At 40.6% G+C, this 22610-nt stretch overlaps 1 protein-coding gene across 1 annotated transcript in view; it reads right to left on the reverse strand.

Annotated features, from left to right (window-relative positions):
• The window catches only part of Il1rl2 (interleukin 1 receptor like 2), a 38481-nt gene extending 16429 nt beyond the window's left edge, over positions 1-22052 (reverse strand). Inside the window, exons 1-7 of the mRNA XM_052743948.1 lie at positions 21987-22052; positions 21002-21236; positions 19488-19683; positions 9467-9629; positions 6603-6674; positions 1562-1691; positions 653-789 (exon numbers count right to left, since the gene is read on the reverse strand). Of these exons, the coding sequence (XP_052599908.1) occupies positions 653-789; positions 1562-1691; positions 6603-6674; positions 9467-9629; positions 19488-19683; positions 21002-21236; positions 21987-22050 (997 nt within the window). The 5' untranslated portion in view covers positions 22051-22052. The remainder of the gene's footprint in view (positions 1-652; positions 790-1561; positions 1692-6602; positions 6675-9466; positions 9630-19487; positions 19684-21001; positions 21237-21986) is intronic.
• Between the last annotated feature and the right edge of the window lie 558 nt (positions 22053-22610).

A 22610-nucleotide genomic window follows, 5' to 3' on the forward strand; every position in this document is an offset into this window, starting at 1 on the left:
ACACTCTGCTGTCTGGCTTTACCCTCTCCAATAGTCGCCAAGATGACAGGGAAGCCTGAGGCAGACCAGTCAAGAACCAGAGAGCCAGCAGGAGCAAGAGACAGATAAGAGAGGGTCACGAGGGGCTGCATGTGATCAACAAAGGTGAAAGAAAACATTTAAAAGAGATCTTTAGTCATTGAAAATGATCAAGAAAAAACAAAGAGGCCTTTGTAGTTGAAAGTTCTCCTGTTCAGACACCAGATTCATAGATAATGTCACAAAGTTGCAAGGTTAAAAAAATTAAATATAAACATTTTATTTGTCTAACAAATTATTTATGATAAAATGAAACTTGAAAGTCACAAATTAAAGATTATAAACATTGAGCAATTGGGTTAAAAAAGGAAAACTCCGATTTCTGGAATTTTGCTGCATAAAATCTCACTGTCTATGAAGATGGCCCAGCCAAAAAATACCCTAGTAGAATCGCAGCTTTATCCCAAGACAGCCATCAGACACGGCCCCATCTTCCAGTAAGTGGTACCCCTAAGTCCTCTATTTAGTGCCTCCTGAAGCCGCCTACTGAATGTATGCCATCACTTCTCTTTAGTAAGCCTTCCCTGGCCATCATTTTCAGTGTTCTGGGTAGCCTGTGATGTGCTGACGTTACCTGGGAGCTTCAGCATGATGTAGGCTGTGGACACTCCAGCATGGCACACGAAAGGAAGGCCATAGTCCTCCATTTTCACTTCTAAGAATGTGATGTTCACTGTGTATGAAATGTGATCCTTCAAAGAAACATTGGTCCTGGAAAGAAAGAGTCAGCCATTAACATGTGAGCCAGGTTTCCCCAACATAAGGTGTAGCTTATCTTCTAGAAACAATTTGGGGGTTGTTCTGTTTTGTTTTTCCTAGAGAACTCTCTGGGCCATATTTTACTCTAAGATGCTTGCTGGAGTGACTCAATATATAGAAATTCTATAGTTGTAAATTTTCGTTTTCATCTAGACAGTCATTAAAAAAAAGTGACTCTGCTGACTACAGTCTCAACTGCAGCGCTAATGGGCATCTTCTCCCCCACCCAAAACACACACCCGATTATACCCTAATGTGTCCACACAGCAATGCTTCCCACGACCATTAGTCCTGATTTCATTTACATCGCAAATCATAGCACTATAAGCTGAGTTTGAACACCACTGCCTGTGCAGTCTCGCACAAGAAATCCTGCACTGATCCTCACTGTGCTAACTCCACAGTGGAGGACGGCAGCTCCTAATGTAACTGAATGGGATAGGCTGGATTTGAACGGCAGCTGGCATACCTGGACAATGTTTCTCTAAGGTACAGCTCATGTTCTGCTGACACTGATTCAGCTGAAAACTTAAGCATCTAGCGTTGCATTGTCAGAGCTAGATGCCTGTCTACATGCAGCCCATAATGATCATTAAAAGACAAAGCCAAGAGCAGAAATAAAAGGGTCGGTGGCACTGTCCATCAAAAGCAGTGGTCACAGCATATTGAGGTGGAGGGAGGAACTCTTGCTCGCTTTCAGAGAAGCCCCCAAATCAGCACCTACTCAAATCCTTCCCGGATGCGTTTGGAGTCACTGTAGTAGTCATCCACCAGGGTGTCGTTGACTCTCCAGCAGCGCAGGTTTGTGTTCTCCTTCGTGTCTGTTATGTTGCAGTCCACAACAAGGCTGGAGCCTGGAGCAATCAAATCCACAAACACTGAGTGAGAGGGCTACAGATTCTGGAGCTGTCAACCTGGTTGATAATGCAATGAACAAATACCCCTTGCTTTGGGGCCTGGAATATTTAATTACCAGAAACATCCCCCAGGTTGACATAAAAGTGCCTGATCCTCTCTCTGCATAAAAGTTAGGATGAAGGAGAAGCCTTCCGGGCTGGACTGTGAAGAGATCTGCACACACTCCCCGACAGTGACACCTCTGAGGAGAGTCTCCCACAACAGGAAACATAAGTACTACTTCATCTACCCCTACTGATGTTAGCAAAGTACTTTAGAGCCTACATAGTGTTTCCTACTCAGCCGCCACTCCCAAGACTGTGCATCTTTGAAATAATTCAGTAAAGAAAAGTGGAAGGTACTCCTCTTGTGACAGATGAAAAACTTAAGTTCAGACAGATTGAGTGGCTTGCTCTAGGTGACACATGTATTGTAGAGAGATGTGAGACATGAGCTCTATTTCCTAGTCTCTAATCCAGTGATGCCCTACTTTAACAGATGCAGCCCCTGTACCCATTCTCCTCGTTCCCTTATCCTATATCCAAACATCCCAAATCATATTTAGTAAGTCTGTATTTTCAATGTATCTTACCCTTCAGTCTAATAAGGCCTACTTCACCTTTCAAGAGGAGTTCTTCAGTCATGTGGTATTGTACATTTTATTGTGATGTGTAACACATACAATAAAAAACCATGGAGTACAGCTAAACATCAGTGGGTTAAAAGAAAGTAAATATCCACATCATCTTCCCTCCATGGAGAAAACAGTGTAGTTCCAGAACCGAGAGTTTTCCACATTCCCTTTCCTTCATTTATATTGCACTGATTGCATATTTATCACCAGATTCTGGCTTCTGTTGCTTAACATTTACTTTGGGGGCTGGTGCATGTGTTTTACAGGGCAATATACTCTGCCTATTTATTTCTCCTAAAATCACTACATACTCATTTGTGTTGTATGTGTTTCTGATATTTGCTTGGCAAGTCTTTTAGGAACTCTCATGTGTATGTTTCCTGAGGCATGCATGAACCCATTTCATGTGTGTGTGTGTGTGTGTGTGTGTGTGTGTGTGTGTGTGTGTGTACATATACATGCATATAATCCATATACATGATAGGAACACATAACTTCTCTAGTATTAGTATTGGATGTATACAATACTCAACTTCACAAGATTGTGGTGGACTGTTTCCCAGAGGATTGGTTCAAGCTGCACCCCTATCAGCTTGTGGTAGACCAGCTCCCACATTTATTTACCCAAGGGGCTCTTGAGGAATGAAGAATAAGAGACTTAGATCGAAATAGAGGGGAGAGAAACAGATAGAAATGCAGGATAGCCTCGGGTGGGCCTAGATCCTTATCCACCAGCCCAGAACTTTATTACAAAGGGCTTTTTATAACAATGCCAAGGGGAGGGGCAAAAGACCTCCCCCTTGCTAGATACAGCCAAGTGTAGACCCTTCCAAACACCTGGTACCCAGGCCTGTGGTCCAATCATCCTCTTATGCAGTCCTGCTGGGTAAAGCCACCAGGAAACCTAGATGGGCTCCAACACCAGCTCTGTGTAAGCTTCTTGTTGCTTCATATACTCAATAGTGGTAATGGTCAGACCATTTTATTATAGATGTCCATGCTCCGAATTTAATTTGTATTTCTCTACACTGCACATGAGCAAACAGCCACCTTAGATTTTATTGGTCACATGGATGGTATTGATTGAACATTGTCCATTTTCCCTCCTTTCCCAGGTCCTATTTTCCTTATAAATGTGGAGAGTCTATGTTCACCTATTACAAGCATTTTCTTCTGCTCCAAAATTTTTATACCTTTAATAGTCTTTTAATAAACAGAAATTTATCTTTAACAGCATCTTACCCATACATTTTTTCTTTACAACTAAGGTTTTGTTTGTCCCAATTTTAAAAATATCCTTTATTACTTCAGAATCATGAAGATGATTTCCTGCGTTTTGACTATCATATTCAGGTCTACAACTCACCCAGAATTATTTTTATATGCTGTGAAGGAGAGGTCAAATTTCCTTTTATTATATATTACATCTAATAAGCAAGCACTATTTATTTAAACATTTTTAATTTCCCAGCTCAGTATGGTAGCACACACCTATAACCCGAGCACTTGGGGAGATGAAGGCCAGAAGATCAGGAGTTCAAGACCAGTCCAGGATACATGCGCTCTCTCTCTCTCTCTCTCTCTCTCTCTCTCTCTCTCTCTCTCTCTCTCTCTCTCTCTCTTTCTCTCTCTCTCATTATTATAAATTATCTACTTTTCTGTAGCACCTTTATCAAAACCCAAAAGACTGGTGTGTAAGAGTATTTTTAATCTTTCTCTTCTGTAGTCATTCCTTATACCAGCTATAGACTGTATAAATGTGTTAGCCTCCTAAAACATCTTGAAATTATTAGTAATCCAATCTAGTTCTTCCTAATTTAAAGTTCATTGATTCTTATACAACCAAAAAACTGTTAAAATCTATAGAAGAAAACACATTAATCTGACTTTTTTAAATTCATTGAAATACTGATAAAGAGTTCAGTACTTGACTACTGAACACTGTTCCTGTGAATGTACAAGTTTTTAAGGTCGTGTTATCATATTATGTATTCACAGATTCAAAATTGGAATTTGATCACTACATCTCTATTGGCCTCTAATAATGCTTTTGCCTTAACATCTATCTTGATATCTACATAATTGTACAAATGTTCTTGGAAAAGTGTCCTTGGTGCCTCAGAGATGGGTGATGCTGAGAGCACCCAATAGGACAGATATTTGCCAACATGTAATTTTCTATAGTACTTATATCCCAGAGGAAACAGCCTGGTGGAGTCATTAACAAATCATGTTAATGTCAAGATACTATACTAGTGTTTCAGACATGTAAAACTGGCTTTGAAAATCTTTATTGTATTAGAATAGTTTTAAAGAAAAAGTACAAGTGATTGTGGCATTTTAAATAATTTTCTTAGAATAGCTAAGTAGATAACCAAAGATCCTTCAACATAATTATGTTTACCCTCCTTCCTAAAAACTCCAATTCCCCTGCCTCTCTCATGTGCATTTGTGTGTACGTGTATGTATGTTTGTGTGTGGGTGATATACGTTCAGGTAAGTTCACATGTGTGTGGGGATGTGTATGTATATGTGTGTATGCATGGGAAGGCCAGATGTGGACCTCTAGTATCATTCCTCAGAAATTTTCTGACTTGGTTTTTGAGTCTGGATTAGCTCCTGCCTCCAGGTTCCTGCCCTGTTTGAGTTCCTGCCCTGACTTCCTTCAATGATGAACAGTAATATGGAAGTGTAAGCCAAATAAACCCTTTCCTTCCCAAGTTGTTTTGTTCATGGTGTTTCATCACAGCAATAGTAACCCTAAAACACTAGCTAAGTAACAAATGCGCTATCTCACTGATCTAATGAGTAGGATTTTAATTGTTTGATTTTAATTGCAGGTTCCCAGACACCACACTGTGACTAGAGTCTATATAGTCTCCTCTCCTGAGGCAGCATCTCCCACAGATAGTGATGTTAAGTACATTGCTTTAATCTTTTGGGATCTTACTTATCTAATAAACCTGTCAAAAATTCAGTATATTAAATTTCCCATTACATGGAAACAATTGTTCTGCCTTATTGTATTATTCTTGTAATTCTAAGACTTATAGCCTTATGTATTTGATGCATGGTGACATAAAAATAGTATTTTTCTAGGCCTGCTGGAGAAGTAACTGAAGCCTAAGCAGAAAAATTAGAAATTCAAGGCCTGCCTGGAATAGAGAGTGAGTTCAAGTTAGTGAGACCCTGTCTCCAAATAAAGAAACAAAAAGACTTGAGAATATAACCCAGCAGTAGATTACTCATCCAGTGTGTGTGAAGCCCTAGATTCAATCACCATTATCAACAACCCAAAAAAATGTATTTTGAAAGGCTTTGCAGTTTTAATTAGAATAAAATGACTCAATTTGTTATTTAAGAGTTGGGGGTCTTGAAAATTATTATTATTAAAACACACAACCTGATTTTTATGATCATTTTTGCAAATGATACCCTGCTAGGGCTGTTATTTTTAAACTTTTAGATCATGCACTTTTTTTTTTTTGAGACAGGGTTTCTCTGTGTAGCTTTGTGCCTTTCCTGGAACTTACTTGGTAGCCCAGGCTGGCCTTGAACTCACAGAGATCCGCCTGGCTCATGCATCTCTTTTGAAAAAGCATACTATTGGACTGACAAACTACTAACTGGATTGTGATATTGACTGTATCTGAGGAGCTTCCTTTTAATGAAGACTTGATTTAATTGCTTTTTTCTTTTCTAGAAAGTGCTCTCTCTATTTTATTGGTGACATCTCTACACACACAAAAAAAATCTGAGCCCCTATTCTGAGACATTGAATTTTGGTCTTTTACTGTGTGAATGATGGATATACTGTAGTCATTTCCCTTACTCCTTGAATGGATTTCCAGAATAAATATTAAATAAATAATATAATAAATAATAATAATGAATAAATAACCTAGAATTCCTGATCCGGACTATCTAGGAGCAGTAGTTTCACATTTCAGTAACTGTGTCTCTGCTCTCATTGCCTTTGGATAAACGAATTCACACAAGTCACTGAGACTCACAGTAGTACAGTCCGCAGTGCCAGAATGTCAACGCCATAGTATCCCAAGCTCTCGCTTTTCACTTTGATACACCTCCTGTTGAGCCAAGGCCCACCCAGAGTTGGAAACTAAACATGTACTGGGATTATCTACATTTTGAACATTTAATGTACCCATTGATACAAGTGGGTGCAGTGAGCTCTACCTATGGTAACCCGGAGGGGTCCGAGAGCTTTACTTACCGAGTTGAACTTCGATGGAGTTGTTTTTTGGATATGTGATATTAGGAATCCTTCCTCCAGACACAACTTCCTCTGATAAGAGATCACACCCACAAGAACTAGTCATTAGAACTACAAAGAAAGTGATATACTTCCCAGAAACTCAATGTGATGGCATGAAGCCCAGTGAGAGAAGACCTTCGTAAGCACTGGTCAAGAAAAAAAAGCCAAAACTCAAGAGTGTGACACTCAGGATGACCGTAATATTGCTGCATTCTGTCTGTAAAGCTCTTCACTTCGTTATTCATGAGTACAAGTCATCATCAGCTAGCCACCTACTAGATCACATGCGTGTCAAATCTGGAGGTCATTCCAGTCAACAGCTTTCTCCTCATCCTCTTCACATTCTTCACCACACAGCCCATCACATATTACCTCCTGAATTTTCAAAGGCTGGGCCTCTGTCTTCACTTCAGAACCATCTATTTTCTATTCTCTACTTTTTTTTAGACTAGCTTACCCACTCACATCTTGAATTACCATCTAAAGTCCAATGCCCAGAAAGTCTTAACTCCAGGACTTGCTCTGCATTCCAGAGCCACAGAGGTTATAGCCGATCCTAATTCTCCCCTTGCATGACTCATGATCAACCTGCTAAAGACTAAACCTCTCCTACACCTGTTTTCTCCTTGAGCTGTCTTGTCTCATTGATTAATGTCACCTTCCACCCAGCAGCATATGCCCAAAGGCCTAGAATCCATGACTCCTTCCTTCCTCCCTACTCAATTAACTCTAAGAGGTGTGTTTTCCCCCTTTGGAGATGCTGTGATTGCATCTGGACCACCCCATCAACCATATTCCCATGGTGCCTCTGCCTGCTTGATGTCTCACCTGTACTTCTGCACCTGCCTCCTAACCACTGTCCTCTTCCCAGCACAGTGGCCAGCCGGCTGCTTCAGAAATGAAAAGCATCCCAAGCTGTTCTCATGTAATCAACCCCACTGGCTGCTTGCCATGTTCTGAGAATAAAATCCACATTTCCCTGTTTGGAATTCAAGGTCCACCTACCCCTCACTCCTGACTGATTCTCTAACCTCATCACCTGTCATGATCTCATCAACCAAGGCCAACTTGCCTGTTTTACATCCTTCATACTCAACATGGTTCCTCTTGTGGGGCCTTCACAGCTTCTTGGTCTTCTGTCTGTAAAAACCTTGGTCATTCTGTCTATCTACGAACTCTTTCTTGCATATCAGCATACAATCACCTCCCCTGTAATGACACATCTCATAGTGGATTGTCAACTGTCTCAACCTCTGCTGCCTCACAGACTTCAAGCTTCATTATGGCAGTACACAGATTTGTTTTCCTTCCTCATCATTTTCTCTCTACCTGGCTAAGGCTAGCCTTTCTTATGCCCTCAGTTAAGAGTTACTGAATAACCATTGCACCAAGCCGAGACTGTCAAGATTCTCATTAGTCCCATGTCTCTTCCTTTTAGGATACTAGCACTGCACTTATGAAAACATGTATTCAGTATTCAAAAAGAAATTGAGTTCTTAGTGTTTGCCACTCTAGTTCAAATGAATAAGTGTTTGGGTTTGGTACCAGTAATTGTAATACCTAAAAGTGTTCTCTTATGATATTCTGTGCTAAAATATAAATAAATAACTTCTTCAAATTTTGTCATTAAATTTAATCTACTGTAAAAAAAAAAAAAAAGACTTTTTGGATGTTACTGTGGTATCCTAGGTGGTCTCCAGGCCTCAATGCTTGCTTCAAACCATCCCATGGTCAGTTTCTCCCATTACAAAGCACCCTCATAATTCCCCACTCATTTTCTCCCAAAGGCCTTTCAGTGTGATAACGGTTACAGATGGGTGGTTACCTGAAATTTTTCCCAACTTGAACTCAGCTCCCAACCCTCCTCTTCCCTGACACACTTATATTGTAGTGAAATTCACTATGGATCCAACAAGAACCGTGGTGTCTGATACTGTTGCCCTTGCCTTATCTGTGGCTAGAGAGCTCTTCTTATTTTCCTTTATGGTTTAAAGATCCGTCCATCTTTCCAAATCCCACAGGGAACTCATTTCCTCTTGGAAGTCTGTCCGACCTGTTGGTTTGCCAGCCTTCTAGTTCCTTCTGATTGTTCTCTGTTACCTAAAACATGAGCTATAATTCTAATTTTAGCACAGGATGCCCAAATAGCCCCTTTGTAGCTCTGAACTAACTACCCGTGGATCTGAGGCTTCCCAATAGAAGAATTACATATTTAATTTTTTAATTATTAGTTTCAAACATAATTCTAAGCATATAACAGACTGTGGATAAATATTGATTCTACTGATATGGCATGAGGATCCAGCAACTTCTTAGAAACTTATCCTTTTAAGAAATTCCCTCAGCTACTCATGTAAGACTAAAGCATGGTGGCCATCAATTATTCAGTCAACGAATGGATCTATTCCTAACAGAGAGTAGGGGATCCAAATAAGAACAAGATGAGGGGCTATTTCCAGAAGACACCATCAGCAGGAGAGCCCAGGAGCAGGACAATCACAAAATAGACTGCAATTTGTTTTCTTAATGAAGAGATAGAATATTAAAATTGAAGACCGTCCAAAAATATTTCAATCTCATGAGTAATTTCAACAACAACAACAAAAAAAAAAACAGTGCAAGATAAGGCAGGAAGAGCCATGTTGGGAAGAACAAGGCTAAGATACAGAGAAGGACTGGATCTCTGTAATAAAGGGTCCATCCTGAGTTGCCCTGGAGAGGCTGCAGGTGGGCAGCAGAAAGCCACCATGGGAGCAGATAGCCAAGGCCCATGCAGCTCCCACGAAGCTGAGAAGCAAACAGGAATATTTAAGTAAACTTACTGGTGCTCACAGCGATGTAATTTCTAACCATGAACTGTCTTCCCAAGTGTGTGAGTCTGGCCGTGCACGAATAGCTCCCACGGTCCTCTGCAGCGACATTGTTCACGAGAAGCTTTGTTCCAGAAAAAGTATACTGCTTCCCTGGTTTAATCTCTTCACAACCCTAAAGACACATACATGAGAACTGAATGAGGACTGAAAATGCTAGTCACTGTGTTAGTTAGCATTATCCTATGAACTCCGGGGAGACCCAACTTCTATATCCACATGGTCACCGACAATTCAAACCTTAGTTATTAACAATCTAACCAGAAGACAATGCATAATATATGCCAGATAGATGCTAGGTGGATGGGTAGATGGATAGCTGATGGATAGATAGATAGATGATGGATGGATGGATGGATGAATGGATGGATGGATGGATGGATAGTAGAGAGATAGAGAGATAGATTGATTGATTGATTGATTGATTGATAGATAATAGATATATAGATGATAGATAATATATAGATAGATGGATGGATGGATGGATGGATGGATGGGTGGGTGGGTGGGTGGGTGGGTGGATGGATGGATGGATAGATAGATAGATAGATAGATAGATAGATAGATAGATAGATAGTTAGAGATAGAGAGATAGAGAGATAGGACGGTGGGATTAATGAACAAACAGATTAAGGCTGTTGTGCTAGTCAGTTGTTTTCTGTCACTTTGACAAAAACACTTAACATAAACAACTTAAAGAAAACATTTAATGTACTTGTGGTTGCAGAGGTTTTGCTCCATCATGTTGAGAAGCGTGTGGAGGAGAAGTGTGTGGAGGAAGCCAGGAAGTAGACAGAATGTCTGAAGCAACAGGCCTTCTCTTTTTCCTGTTGATTTCATCTGGAACATGGCCTATGGGATGGTACCACCCACACCCAGGGCGGGTGTTTTCCCCTTAGTTAGTCTTCACTGGAAATGCCCTGAGAGACACACCCAGAGGTGTTCTTTAACATCTTAAGCATTTCTCAATCAAATCAAGTTGACAATCAACATAGAGAGAGAAAGGGGGGTGGACACATCCCTCTCTCTCTCTCTCTCTCTCTCTCTCTCTCTCTCTCTCTCTCTCTCTCTCTCTCTCGTTCACATGCAGAAACCAGAAGTCATTATCAGGTATCTTCCTCAGCTGCTGTCTGTCCACCTTGTTTTTTGAGACAGTCACCGACTTGGCTGACTGGTCAGCAAACCCCAGGGATCTGCCCGTCTCTGGCATCTGCCAGTCTCTAGTGCACCACTACACCCAGCTTTTTTATATGTGTGTATGGCGGGGGGGTGTCAAACCAAGGTACTTGTGTTTTTAAGACAAACATCTTACCAAGGGAGCCACCTTCCCTGTTCCCAAATCTCAGTTTATCAAGCTAATCATCTTCACCTCACATACCCACTTCCGGACTCTTGCCCAAGCCTGTTCCCCATCCTTTGGGAAGCCCACTCCACAGAGAGGCTGCTCGACTAGTTAAGTCCATTTTTTTTTATTCAAATATTTGAGTTTCTATCTTTCCCAGCACTATGAGAGACTTCAACCACAGGGGAATTAGACATTGTGACTGTCCTCAGGAAGCTCATAATCTAATAGATAAAACAGATAAAGTCCTAATTCAATAAAAATGTAACTGAGTCGGTGTTACATTCTCTCCAGACTCAGCCAGCCACAGATGAGTCCTTATTCTCCAGCCCAGAGCAAGGGGAATAAATCTATTTTGCAAGCAAAATTCAATTTAAAAAAAAGTCAGAATAACTACATGATTAGTTACAATGTGCAACATGTCTTCCTAGATTTCTTACATTGTTCCAATAGAATGTAAGAAAACTCTAGTTATCATTTGACAATTGTTCACCAATAGATGGGAGCTACTATTAGGAATTAGAAGGATGAAAGCATCAGCCCCTCATAATAAAATTGCTGCTTTGAATACAAAAGGCATTCGAATGAGTGTTGGGAAAACTAGGTGTTTTCATAGCTAGCAATGGGGTGGAGACATGACATCCACATTTACATGGTCCCATAGAGTTTAGATTATTTACAATCTTCATCTATTAGACACGTTAAAGCTGACCTCAGAGGCAACAAAATCTGTTGGTGTTACGTTAATGGGGAAAAAATCAACACTTACCCTTGGATTAATTTGACCAAGAGCAAATTCAAGTTTGAATTCTCCTCTTCTCTCCCTGTGTCTTCTGTCTGTATGTAGTTTGGGGTCTGGAGCTTGTCTTTAGTTTGCAGTTATGTGAATTTCATATTTTTTAGAATTTTTCAGAGTACAGAGTCACAAATTTTGAATGCTTTGGATTTCAAAAGTCTCTTTTCTGTGTAGACTTAACTGGCGAGTCCCCGGCTAAACACAATCTGTGCTGGGCTTCATGGTTGAGCACTCCTCCTTCTGACTCATTCTCTCTTCCACATATCCAAATGATCAATCACATTAACCCTTAACCTTACTGTGTGAGGGTCGTCTTGCCCCACTACAGTGACTAACAACACCTTTTTTCCAATCTACTGGAGTGAACAGACTTTCTGCTGGTTTGATTTATTTTTTATTTCAGGGGATATCTCATTATCAAGATTTAAAGTGTAAATAATAACAATAGCATCCATCTACTGTTTTCCAGTTAGATTGTTATGGAGATGCATTATTATGGAAATACATCTTATATTCTAAGAGACTGGAACTCTTTTTGGAAGCGTACAGCCAAGTTACTAAGGCACCTTAAGATCTCTTAAGATTTAACCTGATATCCTTCTGTGTCCTCAGCCTGGTTGAATAACCTACCTTTAAGAGAACAACGTAACGACCAGCCTTACTTGTCTTGGATTTCCATGTATCAGCTTTTACAACATAACTAATACATAGTAGAAATTTCAAATTATGTACTCTTCCTCACCCAGAAAGGAATGCATGCATGTATGCATGTTGCAGTAGTAAATGCTGAAAACATCAAACACATGTAAAGAGACCTTTGGCAACAAATATCTAACATAAACATTGGAAAGAGCATCCAGATATAACTTGATAGTGGTATGCCTTCAGTACTGAGTACTTTGGGGTCAGCTAGAGTCAGTGACCCAATCCCTTGTAAAACTCCGTTAAGGAATTACGTTAAGTATCCCTCATTCCTTTCCCATATGATGCTACAATGTTCAATAAATACAGAGCAAAGCTCCTTGTTGGAGACACATGGCAAGAGACAGTAAGACATCAAACAGGCACAGACAGACACAGACACAAGGATGGATTCAGACTCAACAACAAACAGACTAATGACAACCCCAAAACCACAAACTAAGACAGACAGAAGACACAGGGAGAGAAAAGAATTCAAACTGGAATTGGCTCCTGATCAAATTAATCCAAGGGTAAGTGCTGAATTTTCCTTCCTTTATGTGTCACCAACACATTTGAGTACCTCTGGGTATGTCTTTAGTGCATTTAACTAATGCAGGTTGTAAATAATCTAAGCTCTAGGGGAGCATGTAAATGTAGATGTCTTATCTAGTCGTAGATCATAGGATAATGACAACTATGAAAATACAATATTCACCAACATACGTTCAAATATGTTTTCTACCTCTGGCTCAGCAAGTACAATATTTCCCAAACGTAAAATATTCCAGAATATTCTAACTAATATGCACTGGATATAAAAGTCTGATGAAGATGAAATCAATAGGGCAGGCAGGAGTCTGGTCACCAAAAATGACGGCAAAAGAAAGAATAGCTGGAATGCTACTGGCAAGAGAACAAGAGAGTCACATTGGTTTTTGAGGGTTAAAATGGGCCATTCCCAAAGACTGGGAAGCAGTTTAGAACACCATTGCCAAAACAAGGCCGAACTAGAGATCACAAGAAGAAAGCAAAAAATCAATAATGTAGCTTAAATTTGAAACAGGGACGCTTCATGGCCTCAACTTGATCTAAACTTAGAGAAATGGAAGACACAAAGGAGAACCAAGGAATGAAATGATCAGACAGAGGCTTCAAAGTGGTGGTGTTTGACTTGACGGGGTTACCAGCAGCACTGAGAACTTCAGCCATGTGTAGGCAAGTTACGGAAAAGGACAAATACAAATTACAGAGTTCAGGCTGAGTAGCTGGCTCAGTCGTTAACATGTTTGCTGTGCGAGCTTGAGCATCAGAGTTTGGATCTACAGAAAACCAGCTAAGTGTCAGGTGGGGGAGGCCACCGCCTGTAATTCCGACTTCAGAACACAGAGACAGAATCTTTCATAGTTAGCTCACTAGCAAGGTTAGCTGCATAGGAAAGTGCTGGGTTTGTTTAAGAGACCCTCCCTCACTGAATAATGTAGGAGAGCAATGGAGGATGAATCTTGACACCAACTTCCTGCACACACTTGCACACATACCCACGTGCACCCACACACATGAAAAAAACATACATGCAAAATGGAAAAAGGAAAAAAATTATATAGAGACTTGAATATCACAATAGCTACACTTAAGCGAACTGGTGAATTTCATGGAAGGTTTTACACACCTAAGAATAAAGGAGTATGTTGGAAAGCATGCCAGGAAGAAGTACCCACTAAGGCACATGCATACAAAGTAACTGAGAACAGGAAAATGCATGTTATTTGTAGAAATTACATTTTAAAAAAACAGATGGAATATATAGTTAATTAGAGTTCCAAATTAGACAATAAGAAAATACTGAAGGAACTAGTAACTAAGGAATATGGAGGAAATACAGAGTAAGCTGTAATTTCAAAAGGCATGTGCAGAATAGATGAGAAATCTCTATCTCAACTCACTGGAGCCATACTACTAAACTCCAAAGTCGAGGAGAGTATTTTCAAGGATTTCAGAGATTGAGGCCTATCATCTTCAAAAAGGACAGGAAGACAAGAATAAGAAAGGTGACCCTGTCCATGGAGCATGAAAAATGCTGGAAATCATAAACCAATGAATAATATGTTCAAACTGCAGAGTGAAAATAAATGCCAATCCATAAGTAAAGAATAGTGCACAGAAAAAAATTAAAATAACGTCTTCAGAAAATGATAATTCACACTAAGAAAATACATGGGTGATGTTAGTTGGACACATATACTATACATAGTTATTCCATGAGCTGGAGAGTTGACCCTGTGTAAGGGTTAAGAGCTCTTCTTGCTCTTTCAGAGGACCTGGTTCGGCCTCCAGCTCCTACAGCTGAACACACAATCATTTGTAACCCCAGGTCCAGGGGATCTGATGCCCTCTCCTGGTCTCTGTGGGCACTGCATGTGAGATACATTACATTCAGTCAAAACACTGACACATATAAACTGAAAATAAAGAAATCTTTAAAAAATGATTCCATGCACAAGCTCAGAGATATTGGTTAGACTATAGATGAAGAGAAAGTTCTATGTTTGGGGAAATTCTAAAAGAATACTGATTAGGTATAGCAAGAACGTCTTTGGGTGTTTAAATTATCAGGAAATTAAAATCAGCAGCTACAGTAGCGTGTAAGCCAAAAAACCTTTTAGGGAGGGTTTAAAACACGGCAGTCTTTCATTTCTTCAGAATGTGATAAAATACTATTTCATATCAAATGGCAATAATTGAAGGCTGACTGGGGATGAGGTAACCAGTCAATAATTATTGAAGATGTCCGCTATGAAATTCATAAAAATAAAGATGAACAAAAAATGCTTGATTTTTAAAAAGTAAGAAAAAGAAAGGGAATAATTTTAGAACCAGAATGATAAATGAAAACCAAAAACAAAGGGGTTCAAAGGTAATACATCAGGAATCACAGAAAATCTGAGGACTAAAAATCTAGCCTAGACCTTTTAAAGGCCCAGACACCTACTACTTAAAATAAACATGCCCTAAGAGCATACAAATACAGAAGGTTAAAAGTAAAAATATAGAAAAGGAGATCAGTATCCCACCAGCTACCACAAGAAAGCTGGTGTTGTGGTATTAGGACCAAAGGGAGGCAAACTTCAAGAAAAAAAGAAAAAGGCACACCTCAGAAGCTCAATGGAGCAGGAAGCCAAAGTAGCTTGAAATATTTCCGGAAATAACATCTCAAAAGTATAATGCAAACATTGATAGAGTCAGAAGTATAGCAAAATCAATAATCACATTAAGTTGTGTTAACAAGTCTAAGTTAAACTAAAAGAGAATGGGGAAGGATAAACCCGCTGACTTGCATAACGCAATCCACAAGCCCAAATTTCAGTGTTTATGCTGTCTTCAATACGCAAGAAACATCAACAGAAGTTGAACATAGGCTGGCCCAAAATGCCAGCCTCAGATTTCAAAGTTCTGAAATTGTCTAGAATGTGCTGTCTGTCATACTTCTTTATGTCACAACCAGAAATGTTACCTTAAAAAAATTACCCAAACACTGTGACATTTGTGAATTAAGCGACCCTTCAGAAACATCTAGAATCAAAGAAGATGTCACAAGGAAAATCGGAATAATTTGAGAATGATAGATTAAAACCTGCAGAAGTCAACCAAGATGCAGTTTCAAAGAGAGCCACAACCTTAAATCTGCATATTAGAAACTCGGGCTTAATGACAGAAAAATCTGTCTCACAATGTTCATAAAATAATAGCAAATTAAAAGCAAAAATCAAATAAAGTAGTAGGGAGAACTAGACAAGAACAGACATTGATGAAGCAAAGAAAGAACAAATTAATAAGAGAAGATTTATGAGGTCTGCAGTTAGTACCTTGAAAACATCTCTAAAGTTGACAAACTCCTGGCAGAGTAATGAACTAAAGAAAGGAAGAAAGTGGAACTAAAAGACACTGGAAATTAAATCCTATGGACATTAAAAAGAAAATAGAAGTATATTTTAATAGTATCATCTTAGTGTATCAAAATCAAAATTTCTAAATGAGCATACCATATCAACACTGTCACAAATAGAACCGGGTAAGATGAATAGTTCTTTAGCTCTTAAAGACAACTATATAGGACAATGAACCTTGTCCTCCGAGAATGTCTGTCCAAGTCCTGGGTGATGTCACTACTAAGGTCTGTATGTGTGTAATAGGAGAGCTAACGGGTTTATTACTTTCTAGTTTCTTCTAGAAATCTGAAACATTTCTAGAGTAAAGAAAACTGAAGTTTTGCTCTATTTACTTTACAAAGCTAGACTGCCCATGTGTGAAAATCTGACATAGATATAACACAGGAAACAAGATCTCAGAACATTCATGATACAAAAGCTAAATTTAAAAAAAAAAAAAATTCTAGCAAGTTAAATGTTGATGGTGTGTATGCACCATGCCGAGGGATTCCAGGAATGGAAGATGACTGTAAGATCCCCAAAGCAATCTTGTCATTTGCGGTGATTTAAATGAAAAAGCCCCTATAAGCTCATGTGCTTGAATGTATGGTCCCCAGTCCACAGAATTATTTGGGAAAGATTGAGAGGTGTGGCCTTGTTGGAGGAGGTCTGTCACTGGGGGTTGGCCCAGCTAACGCTATGCACTTAAAAGAAAAAAAACTCAATGAAGGACTGATGATAAGACTTATCACTAAAGTGCTTGCATTCAAATCTAAGGACACGAGTTCAATCCTCAGGACCCATATGGTGAAGGGTGAGAACTGAGCCCCACAAGCTGTCTTAACACGCCTGTCACAGCAGGTACATGTACACACACACACCAACAACAACAACAACCACCAACACCACCACCCCCACACCACACTCATATTTAATCACAACAATCGAACTCAAGAAGAACAAACACTATCATTCATCAGGAAATATAGTAAAGACAGAATAGGACACAATCTGTCACCTGAAATGTAAACTCTACAAAGAGCAGGGCTGCCGGAGCTGAGTGGCAAAGCTCTTGTCTTGCATGTGCAAGGCCCTGGGTTTCATCCCCAGCACTGAGGGATGAAGGGAGAGGAAGGGAGTGCAGGTTAATCACACCCTGCGCTATCAGATACAGACACATTAGAACACTAGCATTTGGTCATATTCTCCACAACCCAACTGCTTCATTCTTCTGCAGAACATTCCACAAAACTGCAAGCATGCATGAACCCAATGGTATGCACATGGAGGTTTCCACTAGCTTTACTTTAACTGGAAACTACTCAAGAGTCTGACGATGAAGGTGAAATACTATACAACAATTTAAAATGGACAATGACCCGAAAGTACAGACTGCGGTGTGGATGGTTCTCACAGGTTTACTATTGGTCCAAAGAGGCTAAATACAAAATACTGCACACAGATGACTCAAATATGAAGTTCAGAAACCAGTAGAACTAATGTAATAGTCTAAATTAAGAAAGCGGTGATCCTGGGAATGAGGAAGGCATATTTTGGTTTGGTTTTTCAAGGTAACAGAGGAAGTCTTTGGAGCTAATGGTAATAGTTAACCTTGACCTTGGTGGTAAGGGCAATTAAAGGTGCATTTACTTTCTGACAACCCATCATCACTTGTCTACCTGTATGTCATTCATCTATTTTCTACATATATTTTAAGCACCAATGAAAATACTTTAAAGCATGCCATTTGTTTCCCAGGACAAAGAAATGTGTAAAATCTGCAATAAGTTACAATAAAATGACAAGGAAAATTAAGAAATGCAGCAAAAGACTTAGACAGACCTGAAGAGGATTAAAAAACGGACAATAAACTCAACAAATGGGCGATCCCATTGATAATTAAGAGGAAAAAAACCTAAATTAAAAACTACAAGGCAGCATTTCACGTTCACCAAATTGATTTTTTTTCCAACAGGGTATATATATATATCTCCCTGGCTGTTCCAGAACTCTCCATGAAGACCAGGCTGACATTGAACTCACAAAGCTGCCTCTGCTTTCTGAATCAAAACTGATTTTTGAAAATTAAAGTTTACAGACAGTTATCCTAACCTTATAAGGAATCGCCTATAGGCCTAATGAGTCAATTTGATATAAAACTTAGGAAGCAGTTTTTGACATCGGTAAAGCAGAATGAATTATTTATTTGTGCCTTTGCCATCTTGAAAATGCCACACTGTCAAAGATGCCAAAGACAGGTGTAAGGACATTGATTTCCACATTTCACACCGGGAGCCAATGAACATAATTGAAGATGATGTATGCTACAGGTGGGCTTTCAGAAGGACAAAAGGCTTTGTTTTGAATGACCTCGCATGGGAAGATGGTTGTACCAGGTTAGGGAGAGAGAGGATGGGAGGGATACGCTGCCCTGGAACGAGGACTACACACTAAAGCAGACAACAGAGAAAAGAGTTAATAAATAATTTGCTGGTATGGATGAAACTGTCAATGAAAAAACTCAGCAAAGAAAAAGGAAGACATTTGAATAATCCTGTCACCACAGAACAAATGAGGAGAGGGGACCTGACAGATGAAAAACCCATAAAGGAAATTCACGACCCAAGTGGTTGGAAGCAAGCAGAGGGACCTGAGACCCAGTGTCGAACTGTAGCTATTCTGCCAAGACAAAGCCACGGTTCGAGTGAAAGCGAGATGAGGAAAGACGAGCATGAGAAACTGTTCACATTTCAAAGGGGACCGGCTAAGATGCAGATGTTAACTTCCAAATACAGCGTTATATGAGGCTGTGACCAGAATTGATGATAGTGGCAGCCACCTGCCGGGGGCAGTGTGTGTCGAGTAACCCGGAACAGGGATGGCAGTGGTCTTTCTTAGGCGTGACTTTGTATAATTCCTAATTTTTATAGCACCAGGACATCACAGTCACTCAAACAAACCAATGTGAGTGAAAAAAGATAGCAAGAAGAGCCTGAAAAAAATGGATAATTAGGAATATAGAGAAAATACAACAATATTGCAAAACAGTAACAACCATAAGTTTAAAGTAGTTATCAGGGTCACAACCACTTATTGTCTTAGACATACAGAATACCAAATTTGCCCTGAAGGACTTAATTTTCCCTCGAAAAGAAAAGCGGGTTTTATAGAAGAAGAGAAAATAGTATCAATAGAGGTTCTATATTGTTGCTTTTTTGTTTTTACCTTATACCACTTTATTGAATCCAAAATACAGCTGTCTGGGAAGTACAGATGACACATCAGACTGCCTGATTTTCCCATGGGTAAGGTTTGTTGATACTCATCCAATGAACTTATGGGGCTCTCCACGGAAGAATCACACCACTGCTTTCTAAAAACAGTTAGGTTTACAGCTATTCGGTAACAGCTGTGGGCATCCCTATAAGAAAACAGGTTGAACCCAATGAATGCTTACACAGTCCCAGAATTCAATACGTCATTTTCACATCTTTCCTAATTCTTTTCTAGACATTGTACAGACCCTATGCCTCATACGAAATAACAAGCAGTCCACAAACCATGCATCACCCAAAGAAAAGAGGTATTTGTGCAGTGGAGACAGCAGCATCTCATTCAGTCCGGCCCAGGAGGGGCCAATAAACACCGAGGGCCTCTGGCACTGTTTCTCTGAAGAGACTAGACAGTGTTTGTGCTGGATTCGTTGCAGCCACAAAAGCCACCTACACTTACTCCTAAAGAAGTAACTGATAAATCAGAGGATTGGTGAAATATAAAACAACTCTCTGTAATCCTTAAAAATGTGGATGGGGTGAAAACCAAAGACCCAGAGCTGCTCCAGATTAACAGAGATTAAAGGTACATGGGACACGCCCAATCTACAGGTGGGAAAAGCAAGGTTTGGAGAGAGAGCACAATATGTTGTCATCGGTCAAGCTAGTGTGGGAAGTCACAGAATTAGACCTCTCTAGCCAAACGTGATTTACAGGAGGGTTTTACTGAAATCTTGAAAAGCTTTACAAACTGAAAAGGAGAGGGAGGGAGGAGAACAGACTGACAGACAGACAGATAGAGAATATATGAGCAAAAGGAGCACCTTTGGTGGGGCATGTGCGTCCAATTGACCATAGTTCTCTCCAAGCTCAACTGTCTTTCACGGAAATAGCTCAAAAGGCCACTGTCACTCAATGACATTACATCTGGCACAGGGGCTCATGTAGACTCTAGAACATCTCCCAGGCTCGCTACCTTTTCAATGCTGGCTTTAAGCAGGTGCCTTACGAAAAGTTTTTGAAGGAGGCTCATTTTGATCTGGATCAACCAGTGGTCAAAAACTTTCAATATTCTGAGGAAATGGCAACGATAATATTGATATCAGCATACCTTGTAAGCTGGTCTGGGCTGAAACAACGTCTCAATGAAAAGGATGCAACTTGTGCTCCAAAACTGATTCATAAATCTGTTCTGCTCTCAAATGTGCTTGCTGGAAGTCACCTCATAACCGTTTAAGGCCATCCTGAAATGTTGACTCAATGCGCTTTGCCTCGACACACATCCTTGCTGGTTGTGGCGGCTCACACCTGTCATTTAGTACTTTAGGGGCTTGGGTGAGATGGAAACTGGTCTAGGCTTTGTAACATGTCTCAAAAATCAAGGTTAATAATACCCATTTTCTTCAAAGATGTATACAGAAATGAAGAGGGAAGTGTGTGAATTGGTTCTCCTTTAAATGAACTTACCTTATAACACAGTGGTAGATGCCCGAGTCCTCATTTGCCAAGGGAAGAAACAAAATCCAGGTCCCATCCTGGTGATTTCTAAGCTGTCTGTTATGGGAGAGTGGACTTTGGTTGGGTGTTTTGTACCATGTCAGATTGACTGCCCCGTTTGTTGCTGGAGGGTATGAGCAATTGAAAGCAAAAGGCTGGCCCTCTGAAATGATCTCATAGTACATATCAGTATCTTTACACCTCCCTAGGGAAGGAAAGGAAAGGACAAGAAACACCATGACAGAAAACTGGTGTTGTTACTCATTTTAGAAAACATCTTGTTCTGGGCAACGTGAATTTTTGTTTGGGAGTTTCCAAACCCAGTCGTTTAGAAGCATAATGCCAAGGCCTTCAAATGTATCACCAAGACAGGCCTTCTGCAGGCCCTCCACAAAACCACCACTTCCTTTTGCCTTTATTCTTCTATTCTTCTGCCCTTAGTTCTCTGTCCTCCTCCTCAGCCCCGACCCCATTCCCGTACTTGCAGTCCGTTACTGCCTTGAATAAAAGGCATCCTCCCCGCACAGTGGATGGTTTTAAAGACGCCTTCCTTTTAAAGCCCATTTCTACCAAGTTAGTTTTTCTTAGAAATTTGTTCTGTCTCTGGTAGCTTTGGACCATAAAACAACCTGTTATACAAAATAGACGCCACTAGTAATCCAGCCACGTCAGCACTGGAATTGAGTCCACGAGCATTTGGACTTCTCCATATCACCTAAATTACTCCAAAGTTCCAAGGTGACATTTGGGATTGAGCCTCCAAGAACTTGGGAATGAACTTTTTCTATTTCCCCATGTCTTGGACTCTGCCTACCAGATCATCTGGGGGCAAGAGTGATAAGCAAGGCTGGGGCTTAGTTGATGCCTTGAAGGTAGGTCAGAGGCCTGGTAACAAAGGATGCTCCCCTCAAGGTGACAGGTCTCTGGGACCCAAGAACTCACAAAACAAACGTACCTGCTGTCACAAAATGTGGAAGCGCGAAAGACACCCCGCAAAACAGCAAAGGCAACATCCCCATTTTGAGCTACAGGGGAAAAAGAAGACAACAGGAACAGTAAGAGGGGCAACTGGGCTGGGTGCATCTTCCCACAGGCATCAAGGCTCAGACTTCTGAGAACCCAATCCTCCACGTTGGCCTCACCATCCCAACGCCGGCCTGCCCCCACCCTTATTCCACACCACTTTTCTGTGCCAGACCTCAGAAGCCAGAAAACTCAGTCTGGCCTGTGGAGGGGACCGGTGGGGAAGGTTAGGGGCCAGGGGGCAGATATAGTGGCATGTCTTTCTGCCACTTAAAGCGATCCCACTGCAGCCAGAGCAGGCTACGGACCCGCCCAGCGTGTGCCTGAGATCCGCCTGGGACAGCTGAGCTCCCCGGAAACCCCAGACTCTCGCTGGCTGAGCAGTGGTCCCAGGTTCATCTGGGAAGGGCGGGCAGGAGGAGGAGAGAATAACCCGAGCCTGAAGACCCCCAACTCACGTTCAGGCTCCACGCCTGGGCAGGGACAGTCACCAAAGCCGCCCCTCTGTCCTTCCCTAGCATCAATGCTGCCCGGGGCAGGGGGAGCGGGGAGCGGG

Source organism: Peromyscus californicus, unplaced genomic scaffold, assembly GCF_007827085.1.
Source record: "Peromyscus californicus insignis strain IS unplaced genomic scaffold, ASM782708v3 Scaffold_19__1_contigs__length_69161282, whole genome shotgun sequence".
NCBI classification, from domain to species: Eukaryota; Metazoa; Chordata; class Mammalia; order Rodentia; family Cricetidae; genus Peromyscus; species Peromyscus californicus.